The sequence below is a fragment of the Drosophila subpulchrella genome, chromosome 3L, assembly GCF_014743375.2.
Source record: "Drosophila subpulchrella strain 33 F10 #4 breed RU33 chromosome 3L, RU_Dsub_v1.1 Primary Assembly, whole genome shotgun sequence".
Lineage (NCBI taxonomy): Eukaryota > Metazoa > Arthropoda > Insecta > Diptera > Drosophilidae > Drosophila > Drosophila subpulchrella.
The window spans coordinates 24,275,464-24,290,675 of record NC_050612.1 but is presented as its reverse complement, the minus strand read 5'-3'; the positions used below and the strand labels follow the sequence as shown (position 1 = coordinate 24,290,675).

The window sequence follows — 15,212 nt, the reverse complement described above, 5'->3', positions numbered from 1 at the left end:
TCAATAAAGTACCTATACATTATTTTTATTACATTTCCCGGAATTTTCCTTCCCAAGAAATATTAATAAAATTAAATAAAAATCGAGTAGTTTTCAGAATGAGTTCAAGAAAATATTTATTGCCAAGTAATAAAACCATATTTTATTGGTTGTGGTTTAAGAAATCTATTTATATTGTACAAAAGAAAAGCGAACAAATTTTTTAATCAATATATTCAACTTAATAGCTTCAACGCCCCACCTGGTCCAACTGTATTTAAATAGTGATCTGAATAAATTGTGTCCTTTTTTCGGCGACTTCTTTCCACCCTGTAACTCTTGTGAGCGAACTGGATTTTAAGCTGGGCTAGTGCCACGTTTATCCAAGCTCCAAATGACAAAGCCATGGACCGTGGCCCGTGGTCGCTTTAAGCCCGGCCAGAACTGTCAAGTGGTTGCCATTGAACCAGAACAAGAAGCGGAATCCCTTTAAAGCGAGGACACTTTCGCCAACAGCTCGTGTTACACAAATTAAACACGTAGCCCGAACTCCTCCTGTTCCGCAGGCGAAAATCCTTTTTGTCGAATGCCAAACTGAAACCAGGGACCCCGCTGCGGTCGTGGCCATTGTAACAGAGCCAGAGATGTTGGCCAGAATCGTGTTGTTAACTCGGCCACGTTTTCGTGTCGACCTCCCTCCGATTTTGCCTGAAAGTCAAATTAGCGTTTCCCTTTTCGCCACTCGAGGGGCGCGTGAGAAATGCAAATTCCTCTTCTGTTTCGGTGTTCATAATTTGTACTGGCCCTGACCAGAATGGGAAGGTCAAGCCCGGGAACAATAATTACACAATTTATAATTCACAAAACAATTGTTTTTGACAAGTGAAATATTTTTGTTCGAGCACAGTTGGCTCTCCGGCAAAAAGTTTGCCACTAAATGGGCCGCCCAAGTTTTTAATTGAAATGCCTAAAGTGGGGTCCCATAGTTTTGCAACCAGTTGAAAATGAAATGTCGCCATCGGCGGGAAACTGCTCTTGAATAGGGTAACTGGGGACCCTTCAACCCTTCACGGAGAAGAATAGCTCTATAATTTTCCATGTTGCCAGGAAATTTAAAAACTCGTTGCTAAGGTAACTAAATAAACAGTCTCGAAGGTTACTCTGCACTTGGAAAATAAATAAATTAGATGCATTGTACTTTCTTGTTTGGTACTACCTTCATGCCGAGAAACTTATTTTTTTTTCCAGTACAGTAAGCCAAAAAAATCAACATAGTAACCTTTGGAAATCGCTGTCAAGCATACGTAACAAACGAAGTGGTAGATTTTCCTCATTCGGTCGAAACCAACTGAGCAGTGAACAACCTCAACTAAAGCTAAACATTTTCCCAATTTATATAACGTGTAAAAAAAGAGTGAGAAAAGTCGTGATAAATAAATTCAGTGCCTTCAACCCGCCTTGCTAAAAATGTCGATTTTCGAGCATCCCGACCAGCTGAAAATGCTGCAGGACCTACTGAATCCCAATCAGAGGAGAGGCGGCATCGATTACAGCAGTGATGAAGATGAGGATGAGTCCATGGTGGTCCACAAGCTCAGTGAGTATATAAGAAAATATTGTTTAATGTAAATTTTAGGGAACCCGGTATTCGTAAACTGATCAGAACTTTTTACAAATTTTATAACCATCAGTTATCTTGTTATATCCGTCTTCCGCGCATTATATATCTGTCAGTCAAGTAAAAACACCGGTCTCACTATTCAGTATTTATAATGGGGTACTGTATTATTTCTAATAAATACGTTTTCTAATTTATGTAGATCCCGGAGGAATTGGGCGTTCTAGTGAAGCAGATTCTACCGGCAAGACCAAGAAAAAGAAAAAGCCCAATCCTCTGGCTACTCCTTTGGTGGAGGAGGAGAAAAAGCAGCCTGAGAGTCTGGAACAATGGCAGGAGCAGCAGGAGCGCGAGGACAATGATATATTGGAAACCAGGAAGAGTCCAGAGTATACAATGACCTATCGTCAGGCAGTGGGCACTGAGGATGTCTTCCTGCAGGTCTAATATTAGATACATAAAATACCTAGAAACATAGGTAACCCAATCTCTTTCATAGATGGGCAATCGCACTGGATCCTCGGCCAGCTGTGAGGACTTGATCTTGGAGATTTCTCTGCCGGATGAGGAAATGTCTGCCGACAAGATGTCGCTCAGCTTGCAGGAAACGGAAATAGATCTGGCGACCTGCTTGTACCGCCTGCGTTTACCGCTTCCCCATCCTGTGAATGTGGATCGATGTCAGGCGAAATACGACAGCGAGCTGAAGAAACTGAGGCTCACTTTGCGCCTGAAACGGGAACTAGACTACGTTAATTTTTAAAATTAATTTTTTTTTTACACATTACTCATTACTCACAATTGTACACTAAACTTCATTTCTGAGGGTCCATGCTCCTTACACTACACCTTTTACACCATACTCATTACACAATTGTACACTAAAGTGAATTCTCTGCTCCTACAACTACTAACAAAATTTTTGTGTATAGGAAATTCGGAGTTTTTCTACACCTTACTCATTACACTATTGCTTGTGGTCCAATGGTACCAAAATTCATGTGTATAGGGACTGAACTCAACTGAACTTAACTGAACTCAACTGAACTCAACTGAACTTAAATAATGCATGTCCAAATTTATTGTGTGAAATTGATATATAAAATGTCTTTTATTTTATTATGTATTGGGAGCTTATACGAATCGGGATAATACAGTTGAACAAAATGTAAGATAACTTTAAATAGTATCCTAATATTACATAGTAAAAATAATTTAATTTACTGACCCCAACCCCATTATTCTTAAATCGTAAATATTTTGACGCAAGAGCATTAGCCGAATTTACCCGCAATTCCAATTCAATTGTCGGCACTCTGGCTTGTTTTGCTACCAAATTGCGCATACGCCGCATGGGCCTTGCTGCCGGGTCAATCGCAAATTACGCTCAAACGAAGCATGAAGTATTCCTTGGGCGCTGGGGCAGCCTTTATTATGATGCTGTCAAAAATCACTTTGGCTAAATATTTGTCAAGCCCAGACACACAAAAGTAAAAAAAAAACGCAGGGAAACCGAAAGGAAAAGTTGAAAATCGTGATTTTTTTTCGTACAGACTTGTTCGACCTAATAGGCCGTGAGTTGGGGGTCAGGGAGTTTGGTTGTAGGCTTCGGGCCACACAATTACTTCCTGCTGGGTCTGCGGTTGCGTTTTGCCTCATTTACTCTGACTGACACTGGCACATTTCAATTTGTGCGCTCCGGGCAAGCTGGGCCCCGATTTTCACCAAACCGGTCACCGGCACAGACATGATAAAGTGTCATCCTGCTCACCAAAAAAAAAAAAGTAAAGGAATGTATATATAAGTTAAAGTTCACACGGCACACAAAGAGCTCGGAAAAAAGAAAGATAAAAACTCACAAGTTTTGGGCAGCTGGAAGTGCGTGCCTCGCCTGGCGAAAACTATGTAGTTTCGGATCAGGGGATCTGCGGTTCCGGGGGAACTGCAGACCCTTTGCTTCCTTCTTATTTTCTTAATGAAAGTTTTCCACAGGACTATGATGATAAATCATCTGTCAAGGACTCGGCTGTCGTCGGAAAACTTTCAATTTAATTTAAATGCCTCTCGTGGGCGGCGGTGTGGAAATGGAAAGTGAATTACAGCAAATTAGGAAAAGCAAGAGGCTCTCAAAGAACAAATTATTATAATACCAAGGTTTAGCCCCCGTGAAAAGATGATATATGAATGCTTTAAAGAAAAAGGTTTCAGATACGGAAATTTCTCTTAAACAAGCGAATATCAAACCCGTCCAAGAGAACCAATTTCTCGCCCAAGAAGAGGAGAATGGAAAACGTTTCAAGGCTGGAAGACGTCTAGGTAAACAATCTGAAATTGTATCAGCATTTCCTGAATACTCCTTTTCGGCTCTTTTTCTATTCAATGACGTTCAACAGGGAAAGCAAACAAGCCCGCAAAAAAATTACCATGTGTTGATGTTAGACTTCACAAACAAACAAAAGGGAAACTTGGCCGCTCGCTCTCGAAAAAATAGGAAAACTACGCAAAAACCAACAGAAAAAGGCTGACAAAAAACCCACAGTTTTTCAGCTCATTTACACAAACGCACGTTTCTGCATCATCATCACGGTGATCATCCAGTCTAGAACCACGCCCTTTTTATCATCTTTTAGGAAAGTTTTTCAACAACACAAACACAAATACGCCACAAATGGGGAACACAAAATTCAAATGCAAATTGGGCGCATTTTCCCCATGTGCAATTGGGTTTGGAAAATTTTTTTTTTGGCTACCTCGGGGCCGAAAAATTGCCAACTTTTTAATATGTGAAAAATACTGTTTGCGAAATACTTTAAACCCCAAGCATCATTCATCATTGAACTGTGGCTTGTCCTTGGCTTGGGCAATAAATAATTGTAGCACTTGGCCACACTTGAAAAATGCAATAAGCCAAAGGACATGCTTCCTTTTGCGGTAGCCAGCTTTTCCACTGAGGCTTTGCAAGTGGTTAACTGGAACAAGTGGTTTGGCCCAAGGTTAAAACAATAAGCTGGTGCTGGAAACTTAAAGCCAAAAATATTCCCCTTCAATATAAGCTAAAGGGAAAAATTCCCTCGATTTAAACCCCTTTCCACTCACCCGTTAATTGCCATCTGATTAAAGTTAACTTGGCTTACAGCTTAAAGCTTTTCCGGCAACAAGTCACCCTGCTGAAACTGAATCTTCCCTGGGTTCTGTGTGCGATTGTCCATTTTGGTCACTGAAATATTTTCTCCTGTTTTTATTTCGTATTTTTTTTACTCCTGGGCTTCCGTTCTACATAAATCTGCAGGTTGTATTTTTAATTACCAGTAAAACCATTTCCATGTCGACACAGTTAAAAGTTAAAACCGGAATAAATTTCAATAAAAATGAAATGATAAATATAAGAAAACATTTTTTGGGCGAAGGGCTTTTAAGTTGCAATGGGTCCTAGTGAATGCTAATTGGAAACAGTTTAAGAAAATTTATTCGTTCTTCTGAAGAGTAAAAATAATATATATTTATATTGTTCTAGCTTTAAACCTTTTTTTATTTTGTAATAATTTTATTATCTTAATCTTTAAAATATTTATTTTTCCTTACAATAGAATTCCATTCATTCCCTTCGTCACCCATGACTTGAAAATTATTTCTTGATCATCATTATTTTCGCACTCAGTTTGCCTCAACTGCCACAACTTACCAATTTTCGCACAAAACGCTTTTCACAGCTCATTAAGGCCAACAAATTAAACGGGATGGCAGGAAAAACAGAAAGTATGAAGTTGCGTTTAAGGAAAAAGCCAAGCACAAAAATATCACACATACGCCATGTGGTGCACTGCGTTCTGGAATCTTTGGTAATAGTTGTTGGGCGAGGCAAGAAGATGCCTTGTTGCTACAGGGCGAAATAACAAAATCATTGTGGAATTTAATTAAGTTGCCTGGCTCGCAGCCGCAGTTGGTGTGAACAGAACAGAACGAGCCCATTAACACATTTTTCAAGTTTAATTCAACGTAATAACAAATTTTGCTTGGCAAAAATGGCGTTGGGTTGAGGGTTTGGGGGGAAAGGAAAAGCTGTGGCACTCAAGCAGCCATATATATTACAGACAGACATGAGCGGCATACGAGGACTCGCTGGATGCGAAAGTGTTGCCATTAGGTCGCACACGTGTGCCCCAGCCGAAGAGCGGAGAAAGGCTGGGGGAGAAAGCCCGGAGAAAGTCAGACAAGTCGGTGCCAAGTGCCAGCAGCAGCTGATGGCCCTCCAAGCACATTTCTTCAAGTGGCTTCTATTTCTCAGGCCGCCACCCCCCTAATTAAGACAAATGTAAGGACTACAATAACACAAACCCCCCGAAAACCCAAAAAGAACAGCGAACACATCTGCACAGGGAAGAAAGTATATTAATTATAGATCCATTACTTTTATTTTATTTTTCACTTATAAAATAATGGTTATCTTACTTATATGCATAGGAGAAGGACAACCTAGATTTTTATTATATATTTTTCATATAATAGAACTATTGTACTTGAAATTGTAATATTATATTATTTTTTATATCGAAATCAGCTAAGAAAAAATGAGTAATTTTAAAGCGAACTCATCTACAGTGGTCGGCATAAGTATTTTGACAAAATAAAAGTTAAGTATACTCATAACTTGAATTTACTTCTTGTAAACTATAGGCATCAATGGAAAGGTAATTTCAATGCCGTTTGAATGATACAATACATTTCTTTACCCATTCAGTACTTATTGAAAAGGACGAATTTGTGTAAATCAACTTTGAAATTTAAAAAAAAAACTTTTTTCCTCGTCTTGAAAACTTAAATTTTTTGATGCAAAAAGTTTCTTCAAACAAAAATAATAGTAACTGCAAAAAGAATTTTTCAAATATCATTTTGCTTATATTTTTTATGATTTTTTGAAAGTGACAATGTCGGAAAAAATTTGTATGAAAAAGACAAAAATATGGCTCAAATGCCTGTTTTTAAGCATTTTCAAAAATTCATAAAAAATATAAGAAAAATGATTTTTGAAAAATTCTTTTTGCAGTTACTATTATTTTTGTTTGAAGAAACTTTTTGCATCAAAAAATTTAAGTTTTCAAGACGAGGAAAAAAGTTTTTTTTTTAAATTTCAAAGTTGATTTACACAAATTCGTCCTTTTCAATAAGTACTGAATGGGTAAAGAAATGTATTGTATCATTCAAACGGCATTGAAATTACCTTTCCATTGATGCCTATAGTTTACAAGAAGTAAATTCAAGTTATGAGTATACTTAACTTTTATTTTGTCAAAATACTTATGCCGACCACTGTAATTTATAGGAATAGGAAAAATATATTTTTTGGTTAATTTTGGCAAATTGTTTAAGTTATTCCTATATTCTTTATCTAGGTTAAAAAGTTTCTATGATATATATTTTTTATAAAATCCCAAAATATTATTATAAATCGTCAATTATAAAGTTCAGGAAAAAGTACAGATGCATCCAAGAAAAAACACAGACTTTTGTATAATCCCTATACATTTTTAAGATGATGCCAAATTTTCGAGATTTTTTCTCCGTGCACTTGTCAGGCCCTCTTCCAAAAGTTGATAAAAAGACATTTTCACTTTAGTTCTTTTTGCGACCTGCATGTTGACACACGGCATTTATGTTTGCCCCGACATTGTCACGTGTCTCATCTGGCGCGTCCCGCGGCAGCAGCAACACACAGAAGTGAAACAGCAGATCCAGAGCGGCAAAAACAAAAGAAAGGCGAATGGGAAAGGGAAAGGAAAAGCCAGCAGCAAATGTCAATGTCTCGCCAAAGTGAATGGCTTTCACCTCCCGAGGAGCTGGGCGTGACCTTTTCACATTAATCTCCAGCATGATGGCATTTTAATGCAGGAAACTCAACTATAACTATATGGTTATTTATTGTGATGGCTCTGACAGATGTTGCGCCTGATATGGGATATGGCATATGGGTTGTGAAGCTACAAAACAGGAACATAACGAACTGGGAAATGGTCTCAGAACATTCAATTATATCATCAATTAGTTGGGTGTGCAACATGTTGCCAAGTGATTTGGACAGCAGATTAGGTAACAGCATGAGTTCGCGTGGCATAAGAAATGAGTGCGGGGTTAAAGAGGGTTATTCCCTAATTAAGATGGATCGCAAGACGTTTTATTAAGTATGGTAAATTTAAATTGCAAGTGGGTTCCATAAATTAGGAAAAGCAAAAAAAAACAAATTTTAAGCCTTTGAACTTTACAGAAATTAAAAAAAAAGGGGTTAATATGAAGTCTCAAATCAAATACTTTTATGCTTAAATTATAATCAAATTATGTTATATCCTTTTCTAAAAAATCAATTTTTAACTACATTTTTAAAGGTTAATAAATGTTTTTATTAAGTTATAAATTATTTGTATTTATTATATAGGCTTAATCATATGCTTGTTTTGTAAAAAACGTTGTAATAAATCATGAGCCACTGCAAATAGGTTTAAAAATCTAAAATGACTACACATAAAACCGACGTCTATTCATCATCATACGTTTTCTATCCCTATCTTAAGTAACAATTTCAATAGAAGACCATCTTCTTGTGCTTATCCCCATCTATATGCCCCAAACTCAATTTATCCCCAACTAAACTCTGCCCATAGATACAAAGCACTAAACAGGGCCAAGCTGAAAAATGTTGCCTACTTAGCTGCGCAACGAGTTTTCAATAGAAAAGCCACAAAGTGAAAGACGTTGCAAAAGTCAAAGCCCCGCCACAAGGCAAATGCCAAATGGCATTATCAATAGTGGATTCAGCGAATCCCAGAAGATATAGAAAGTCGAGCGTGTGTGAATCTGACTGGGTGCAGTCGAGAATATGCATTCAGAGCTACAGATACACTGGTATTTGATATTTGAGTGTGTGTATAGAGCGACATGCCATTTATTCCATTGAACAAAAACTCATTTGTAAGTGTTTTTATGCGTTACGGAATTTATTATAAAGGAGGAGCAGTTCCTCGGCATATTTATTGCTTTATTACGATGTGGCAGAGCGATGGGTATCAAGATGGGAATCCAGTTTGGCGACAAAGGCCAGAGGAAAATAAAGAAATGGCTGGCAAATATTTAGCACATGGAGGCGAAAAACGCGCTGAAAGGATGAGGGAGCAATAGGGGGGGGGCTTAAAAAGGAAAATGGCGAGAGAATGAATGCTGCATTTCCGTCTTTTTCGGCTTTTGTCTCGAATTTCTGCGTAGGGATTTTCCTCGAAGAGTGGCGATGGGTTGTGGGTGGCCCGGCGGAATTGGGGTGGACCTTGAGGGCGTTCCACATCGTCGACATCGTCATCAGCATCATTCTCATTGCAGTCGTTAAGTTATAGACTTTGATTTCGCTCGCTTCATTCAGCTGTGGGGCAACTTTTATCCTTGCCACCCAGAGTGTGCGCTCTTTGGCAGAGTCGTTTCCGAGATTTATTTGCCTTGTGCCCCGGCAACTCTCGACGCTCGACGCTCGACATCCATATCCTTTGCTCACTCTTAAATGGCTTTAATTGATTTCTGATTTTATGACCCTGCTGGACACATTTCACACTCGATTACATGCCAAGTGGGCTATGATTCCTTGAGCGGCTTTGCATTTGCTTAAATCTGCAATTTTGAGGATAATCAAGACGTTAATTCCACATACTGTTTATAACTTAAGATGTTATTCATGTGTAAGCCAATGAAAAAAATAACCCGGGGTGCCACAAAAGTCACTAGGCTTATGAAATCACATTCAAATGTCATTTTAGGTGTGAAAAGGAATGCAGCTATATATTTTAAAATCAAAAATAGGTTGAATTCATATAGAAAGTCACCTTTTAGACACCTAAAATAATCTTAAGAAGTGATTTCAAATCCCTAGTAATTTGTGTAGCACCCCCATTATAATTATTAATATTTTTTATTTTTTAGTTGGCGAAAATATGTAGCCTTGAGTTTGTTGTCAAAAGGTGTTTCCTGTACATTCTCCGATCAAAGTATTCCTCAATCAGTTGTATTCCATAGCTAGTAAAAGCAAGTAAAATTTCCTAATATTTCGTTTCTCAAAATGTCGGACGAAGGAACTGAAGAATTTAAAGAGATTGAAAACTGTGATTTTGACCAAAACAATAGTGCCGACGATAATACAGCCGTGGTGCCTCTGGATACCTCGGAGGATGCCCAATTCTCCGAGCAGATGTTTTCCAACATCCAGGAGCGATTGACCCGCATCATGAAACGCGTCAGTCTGGCAAATTCCGCCATGGCCCAGATGAAGAGGAAGCTCAAGGCCCGGATTCCAGCACCGGCAGTGGTCGAAAATGCCGACAAGTTGGCCGGAGGCGATAATCCACTAAGATTTGATAACATCGAACCGGGCCACGAAGGCATAAACGAATGATACAAGAACATTGTTAAAATTATGATTTCTTAAAATTGTTAATGTAATTACGTAAATCAGTGTTCCAACATAACACGTGTTCCCATCGCTAAAAACTGTTCAAATATTTTTGATTCATCAATACTATATATGTTTAAATTCCAATTTACGAAAAATGCTAAAGTTTTTTTTTTCTTATTTGTTGATAAATGCAGCATGAGCCCAAGTAAATTCATAAAAATCAAGTCAATTATTTAGCTGATTCCATATAATAAACGAACCCAAAACTTGTAGATATTCTGTAATTTTTGGTTGAAATGTACCCTTTTCACCTAATTGTAAGCCACTTTCCAACGCCATTAACAATTTATTTGGGGCTTTCCGCACACAATTGCCAAACTGACTTCCGCTCAGCACCGAAAACTATGACTTCTTTTCGGGGCACAATAAACTTTTCATTGACCGCCCTTCAAAAATTTCATACCCAAAGCAATTTCGAATAGCTGCACTTTGTCAAGGGTCTTTTGTTTTCGACAAAAACTTTGCCGGGGACCCAAATGAAAGACAAAGTCGCAAAATTTGAGACTGAAATTTGTATTTGCCTTTCGCCACATACACACACAAAGACGGATTGCCTTGGGGCCAAACAAATATGTTAAAAGCAATAAATAAGGAAGGACATTCTTCAAGTTCGTCGGCTGCCGTTCGACTTATTGACAAAATGTATGTGACAGAGCCTGGTAGAGAAAACTGAAACTGATACTGAAACTGAGAACAAAATAGGAAATAAAGCCGAACATAATTTGCCATAAAATGCCGTCGCAGCAGCGTTAAACTATATGAAATATTTTTATTGTTAACTTGGTAAAATGTCAGAAGCATTTTGTCAGCTGGCAAATCTCGACGGCTAGGCAGCAATTGTGCAGTGCGTTTATCACTGCAACTGGTGCAACTGTGGCATGTTGCAGCTGCTCCTCGAATCCTGCGGCAGTTTGTCATGGTCCACAGCCGGGAATGGAGTCCTTAGTCCCCGCATCTCCCAGTCGCATTCTGTCACAACTCCCGGCTTCATGCTTAAGCAAACTTTGCCTCAATGTTGTGACTACGCACTGTGTGTGATAACCGAGTTGACTGAGTGAACTCACTCGGCTGAATGAATGGCTGCCTGAGTGGGCAAAATGGTTGAGGAGAACTGCGCTCGAGTGCCAAGATAAATTCGAAACTTTTACGATGGGTTAAGAGGCATGTAAGGGAAATATAGCACTGATTTATGAAATGATACGCATTGAAATACAAATTTACATAGCTTGGAAATGTTGTAAAATTTCTTTTGTTTGTTATACTAAACTAACATAATTATTTTGTGTTAATTTTTTTAAGTTAAGGGGTGTAGTGTCATAAAAAATATGTGACTTTTTTTGAAACCATGAAATGAAAGTAGAACATAGATTTGGATTACACAAAGTCGGTAGATAATAAGATGTAGTTTTGCGAAGGTAGAAACTCAGAAATAAAAAAGTTACTTAAAGTTCAATCGATTTATTTTTAATACCCATTACAAAGGTAGATTTCTAGGAAAAACAAGTTACTTAAAATCAAATCGATTGATAGAAAAAGTTTTTTAATTTGTTCTTAGCCTATCGGAAAAGTCAAACACTTATTTTTTAGGTACTAAGGTATTTATTGAATTTTTAGATCACAATTTTGTTCTAAGTCTATCTTGAAAATCCAATACTCATTACAAACACACAAAACTGAAATAGTATCAATTAAAAGGAACAATTTCAGCTTTCAATTTCCGACTGTAAGCTTTGAAGTCTGGCCAAATAGACACCCCCATCTGCCCCTCATCGATTCATTAAAATTTTCAATATGAGCCTCACATGAAATTCAATTACAAAATGCCACAAAATCCAAAAAGCCAACCATGAATCTGTGCCCATAAATTCACGCAAGCTCGTCACTCTTTTTCCTGATTTTCGGTCCCCATCCGCAAAACAATTTAGAATATGGAACGCCAAGGAGACCCGTACGGAGAAAATAATCCCCAAGCCAAGTTCAATGTAACCTGTCACAGGCAGCAGACAAACTAATAACGTTTCGATAATAGCAACTGGGAAAAGTGGAAAAGTGGCGGGGGAAAACGGGCATTCATGGGAAATCAATCGCGTTGAAATCGAAACCGAAATTGAAACCGAAAGCGAAACTGAGGCTGCGGCTGATGGGTTTCGACTGAGAAGTGTCCTGTCATTTGGCCAGGAGGGTCCTCACTCAACAGATATTTCAGGGCCTTCTGGCGGATGCCGATACTCATGATGATGGTGATGACTAACAGTTCTCAATGACTGTCCATTTAGCAGCAACTCGAGCAGTGGTGTTGGCAAACCAAAAAGGTCAGCCAAAAAGGCGGGAAAAATTAGAAACATTATTCGATAAGCTAAGAGAATAGTAAATTTTAATATATAGATCACAAGAATTATAATGAATTCATAAGAATTTTAATTAAAGTTTTTTTTATTAAGCATGCGGAGTCTTTAAAATTAAGTGTCATTCTCGTAAGTTATATTTTACATTTTGTTTTAAATAATCTTAACTACAATTAATCTTCAAGCCTTTAGCTCTATTTTATTTAATGTTAGAAACAAGGTGCTTTTACCATAATCTAATTAGATTTATTTCCAACAACTGGAAAAAGGATAACAGGACAGCACTGGACTCAAGTCCTTTTCGCAATAGTCTTTCCCCGTTGGTAATCTGTGGAAATTAGCATTTCAATCAAATCTACTTTTATGTGTCTGACTTGTTTTATGCCTCAACGACAGCAACAAAGGCATCATCATCATCATTCGGCAAATGAAATTGTATCCATTCTGTTTATGCATTTGACGAGCTCTGAAAAGGAAAATTGTCGAAATTGATTGATTAAATATTTATTCATACGGAAGTGCTTAGCGTGTTTTTCCCTCCGCACGTTTTGGGGCTATCCTACATATTTATGAACTGTGGCCTTTTTGAGATGTTCTTTTTTTTCGTATTTGTTGTCTACTTTGGGAGGCTTTCCCTCGGGTTGTGTGATTAATTCAGTTAACATGGAATCCCTTTTGGGCATAGCTCAGCTGTTTACTGGAAAGGATAGTTGAAATACTCAAGAAAAAACAATTTACAAGGTCAAGAGCTTTATAATTTAGTCAGCTATTCGATGAATTTTAATAAACTTCAACAGATATATCTTAATTAAAATATATTTGTATAAAAGTAATTAAATTGATACAACTGGATCATGTCAAATCAAAACAAATAACAAAAATAAGTAAATATTATCTTCCTTCCATTTTAGAAATATATTCCTTAAAATGAATCTAGTAAATTGTTGCTTAGTCTGACGAATCCACCCGCATCACACTTCAACTTCTGAATGAAATTACCCCAGACACTGTCTGCAGATCTCAACTCGCCTGGGAGCTTGTCTCATTAATTCGGTTAGTTCCCGCCACTTAAAGTCAATCAACTGGCCCGCAGGAAATCTTAATTAAACAAACTTGTTTGGCAAATCTTTTCCAAATGGCCCCGGCAACACAAACAGGATGGGAAATCGGGGGGCTCTTCAGCTCTGGCCAACCCAAAACCCGTGACTTTGCACAAGCTCATGTTGGTATGGAACAAATGCCTATTCCGGATACACTTAGTCCGAATATGGGGTTGCCGAAAGAGGAAATCCAGGCCCCTATTTGCGGCTAAACGTGCAAAACAATTCGGCGATTCTTGCACATTTTCGACTTTGATTTCGGCCAGCTATTTTAAGTTGCCAGAGAGCAGTTAAGGGTCCTCCGCAACTTGGTAGTGGGTATGCTTTAAGCACTTCTGCTGCACTTGGAGTGGAGAATGCCGAGCACTGCTCTTAGTATCCCAGTTTCTGGGGCCAGGTCGGCTGGTGGGGCCATTAAAGCTCTAATAAATTCTCGAACTCATATCAATCGATGGCTGTGCTAGAGATGTAGGCCCCATAAAGCGCTGTTTAATGGCGAATGTTTGCTCTGGCTCCATTGGGCACAAGAAGTGTATAAATAACAAGTCAGCACTATTTCGACGGAGGCATACGACATTAAGATACTTGGCAACGCATTTGCAGGATTTAACATTTAGTCCAATAAAAGGGTCCTAAAAGATAGTAAGATAGTGTAAATATCATAGGCTTTATAAAGAAATTGTATACAAGAAATTGCGAGATCATTTTTATTAAAATAGAAAAATAAAATATTTCCTGATTTTGTATGGACTTACAATTTCTTTTTGGGGTTCCTTTGGTGAATTGTATATATGGTTAAGCTTAAGCTCGAAAATAAGTATAAAAAGATATAAAATATATCTAAGACATTTAAATAAAAGGATTAAAAACTGTTAAGAAACTATTTAAAATAGTAAAAGATCTCCATTATTTAGCATTTTGCCTATCAAGTCACCCATACTCACGGAAATACTTAAGTATCTTGATAAGACAACATACCCCATTATCTACGAATACCTTGCAGGTGTAAGAAAACTGCAGGAAATGGTGGTCGTAAATTTATGGAGCGAATACTTTGGAGAGTGATCAGAATAATGGAGCGATTTGAGGTGGCATCTTGATTAAAAGCCGGCTAAATTAGGTTAAACTAATTCCGGGTTCAAGCTGCAGTACTCAGTTTATTCCTGTTATTTTCCCCCAACTTCATCCATGACTCTGGCCTTTTCATCACAAGGAGTGACCGCAGCATTCACTCAATGAACACCTTTTGAACCCCATTTGGAACCCTTCTGATCCCGGTGCCTCGTTTCAATGGACCGCAGCACACTTCATTCCCCTTGGGGTAATAAAGCAAGAAAAAGAAACAAGAATAATAATGAAAAAGAAAAGTTTGTTTTTGCCCCCCTCCTCCTGATATTACTTTAAATATGCAAGACTTCACTGTTTTATGTCCTTGCAGCTGTCCAGTTGGCCGGCCAGGGGTCCTTGTCCCAGCCACTTGTTCCCCTAACGAAGTGCGGGGATTCCCCTTTCAAGAGGCAAAATAAAAATAAAACAAAAACATAAAATAATGCTCACAAATATTACGTTACACAAGCACGGAGCCAAGTTGGCAAAGCGTTATGGAAAAGTTGCGTCTGGTCCTGGGCCATTTTTGCATTACATTATCTCAAGTTTTTCGCTGGCAATTTCTCATGTTTCCCCAACAT

The 15,212-nt window shown here is 38.0% G+C and overlaps 3 protein-coding genes across 3 annotated transcripts in view; all 3 read left to right on the top strand.

Moving 5' to 3' along the window:
• Positions 1-15,212, top strand: part of LOC119553854 (venom dipeptidyl peptidase 4) — a 74,083-nt gene that overhangs the window by 3,884 nt on the left and 54,987 nt on the right. The gene's annotated exons all lie outside the window — the stretch shown is intronic.
• Positions 1,301-2,695, top strand: LOC119553861 (dynein assembly factor 6, axonemal). Its single transcript, XM_037864514.1, has 3 exons — positions 1,301-1,576; positions 1,800-2,038; positions 2,097-2,695. Exons 1-3 carry the CDS (start codon positions 1,447-1,449, stop codon positions 2,358-2,360), a joined length of 633 nt encoding a protein of 210 aa, XP_037720442.1. The 5' UTR covers positions 1,301-1,446; the 3' UTR covers positions 2,361-2,695.
• LOC119553865 lies at positions 9,601-10,167 on the top strand. The gene has a single exon (XM_037864518.1). The coding sequence runs from the start codon at positions 9,687-9,689 to the stop codon at positions 10,017-10,019; it is 333 nt and encodes a 110-aa protein (XP_037720446.1). The 5' UTR covers positions 9,601-9,686; the 3' UTR covers positions 10,020-10,167.

Excerpts from the sequence above, each read along its gene's own strand:
- LOC119553861 (XM_037864514.1), top strand. The coding sequence starts at position 1,447 with ATGTCGATTTTCGAGCATCCCGACCAGCTGAAAATGCTGCAGGACCTA. Across the intron at positions 1,577-1,799 it reads CATGGTGGTCCACAAGCTCA|ATCCCGGAGGAATTGGGCGT; the intron begins GTGAGTATATAA and ends TAATTTATGTAG. Across the intron at positions 2,039-2,096 it reads CTGAGGATGTCTTCCTGCAG|ATGGGCAATCGCACTGGATC; the intron begins GTCTAATATTAG and ends TCTCTTTCATAG.
- LOC119553865 (XM_037864518.1), top strand. The coding sequence starts at position 9,687 with ATGTCGGACGAAGGAACTGAAGAATTTAAAGAGATTGAAAACTGTGAT.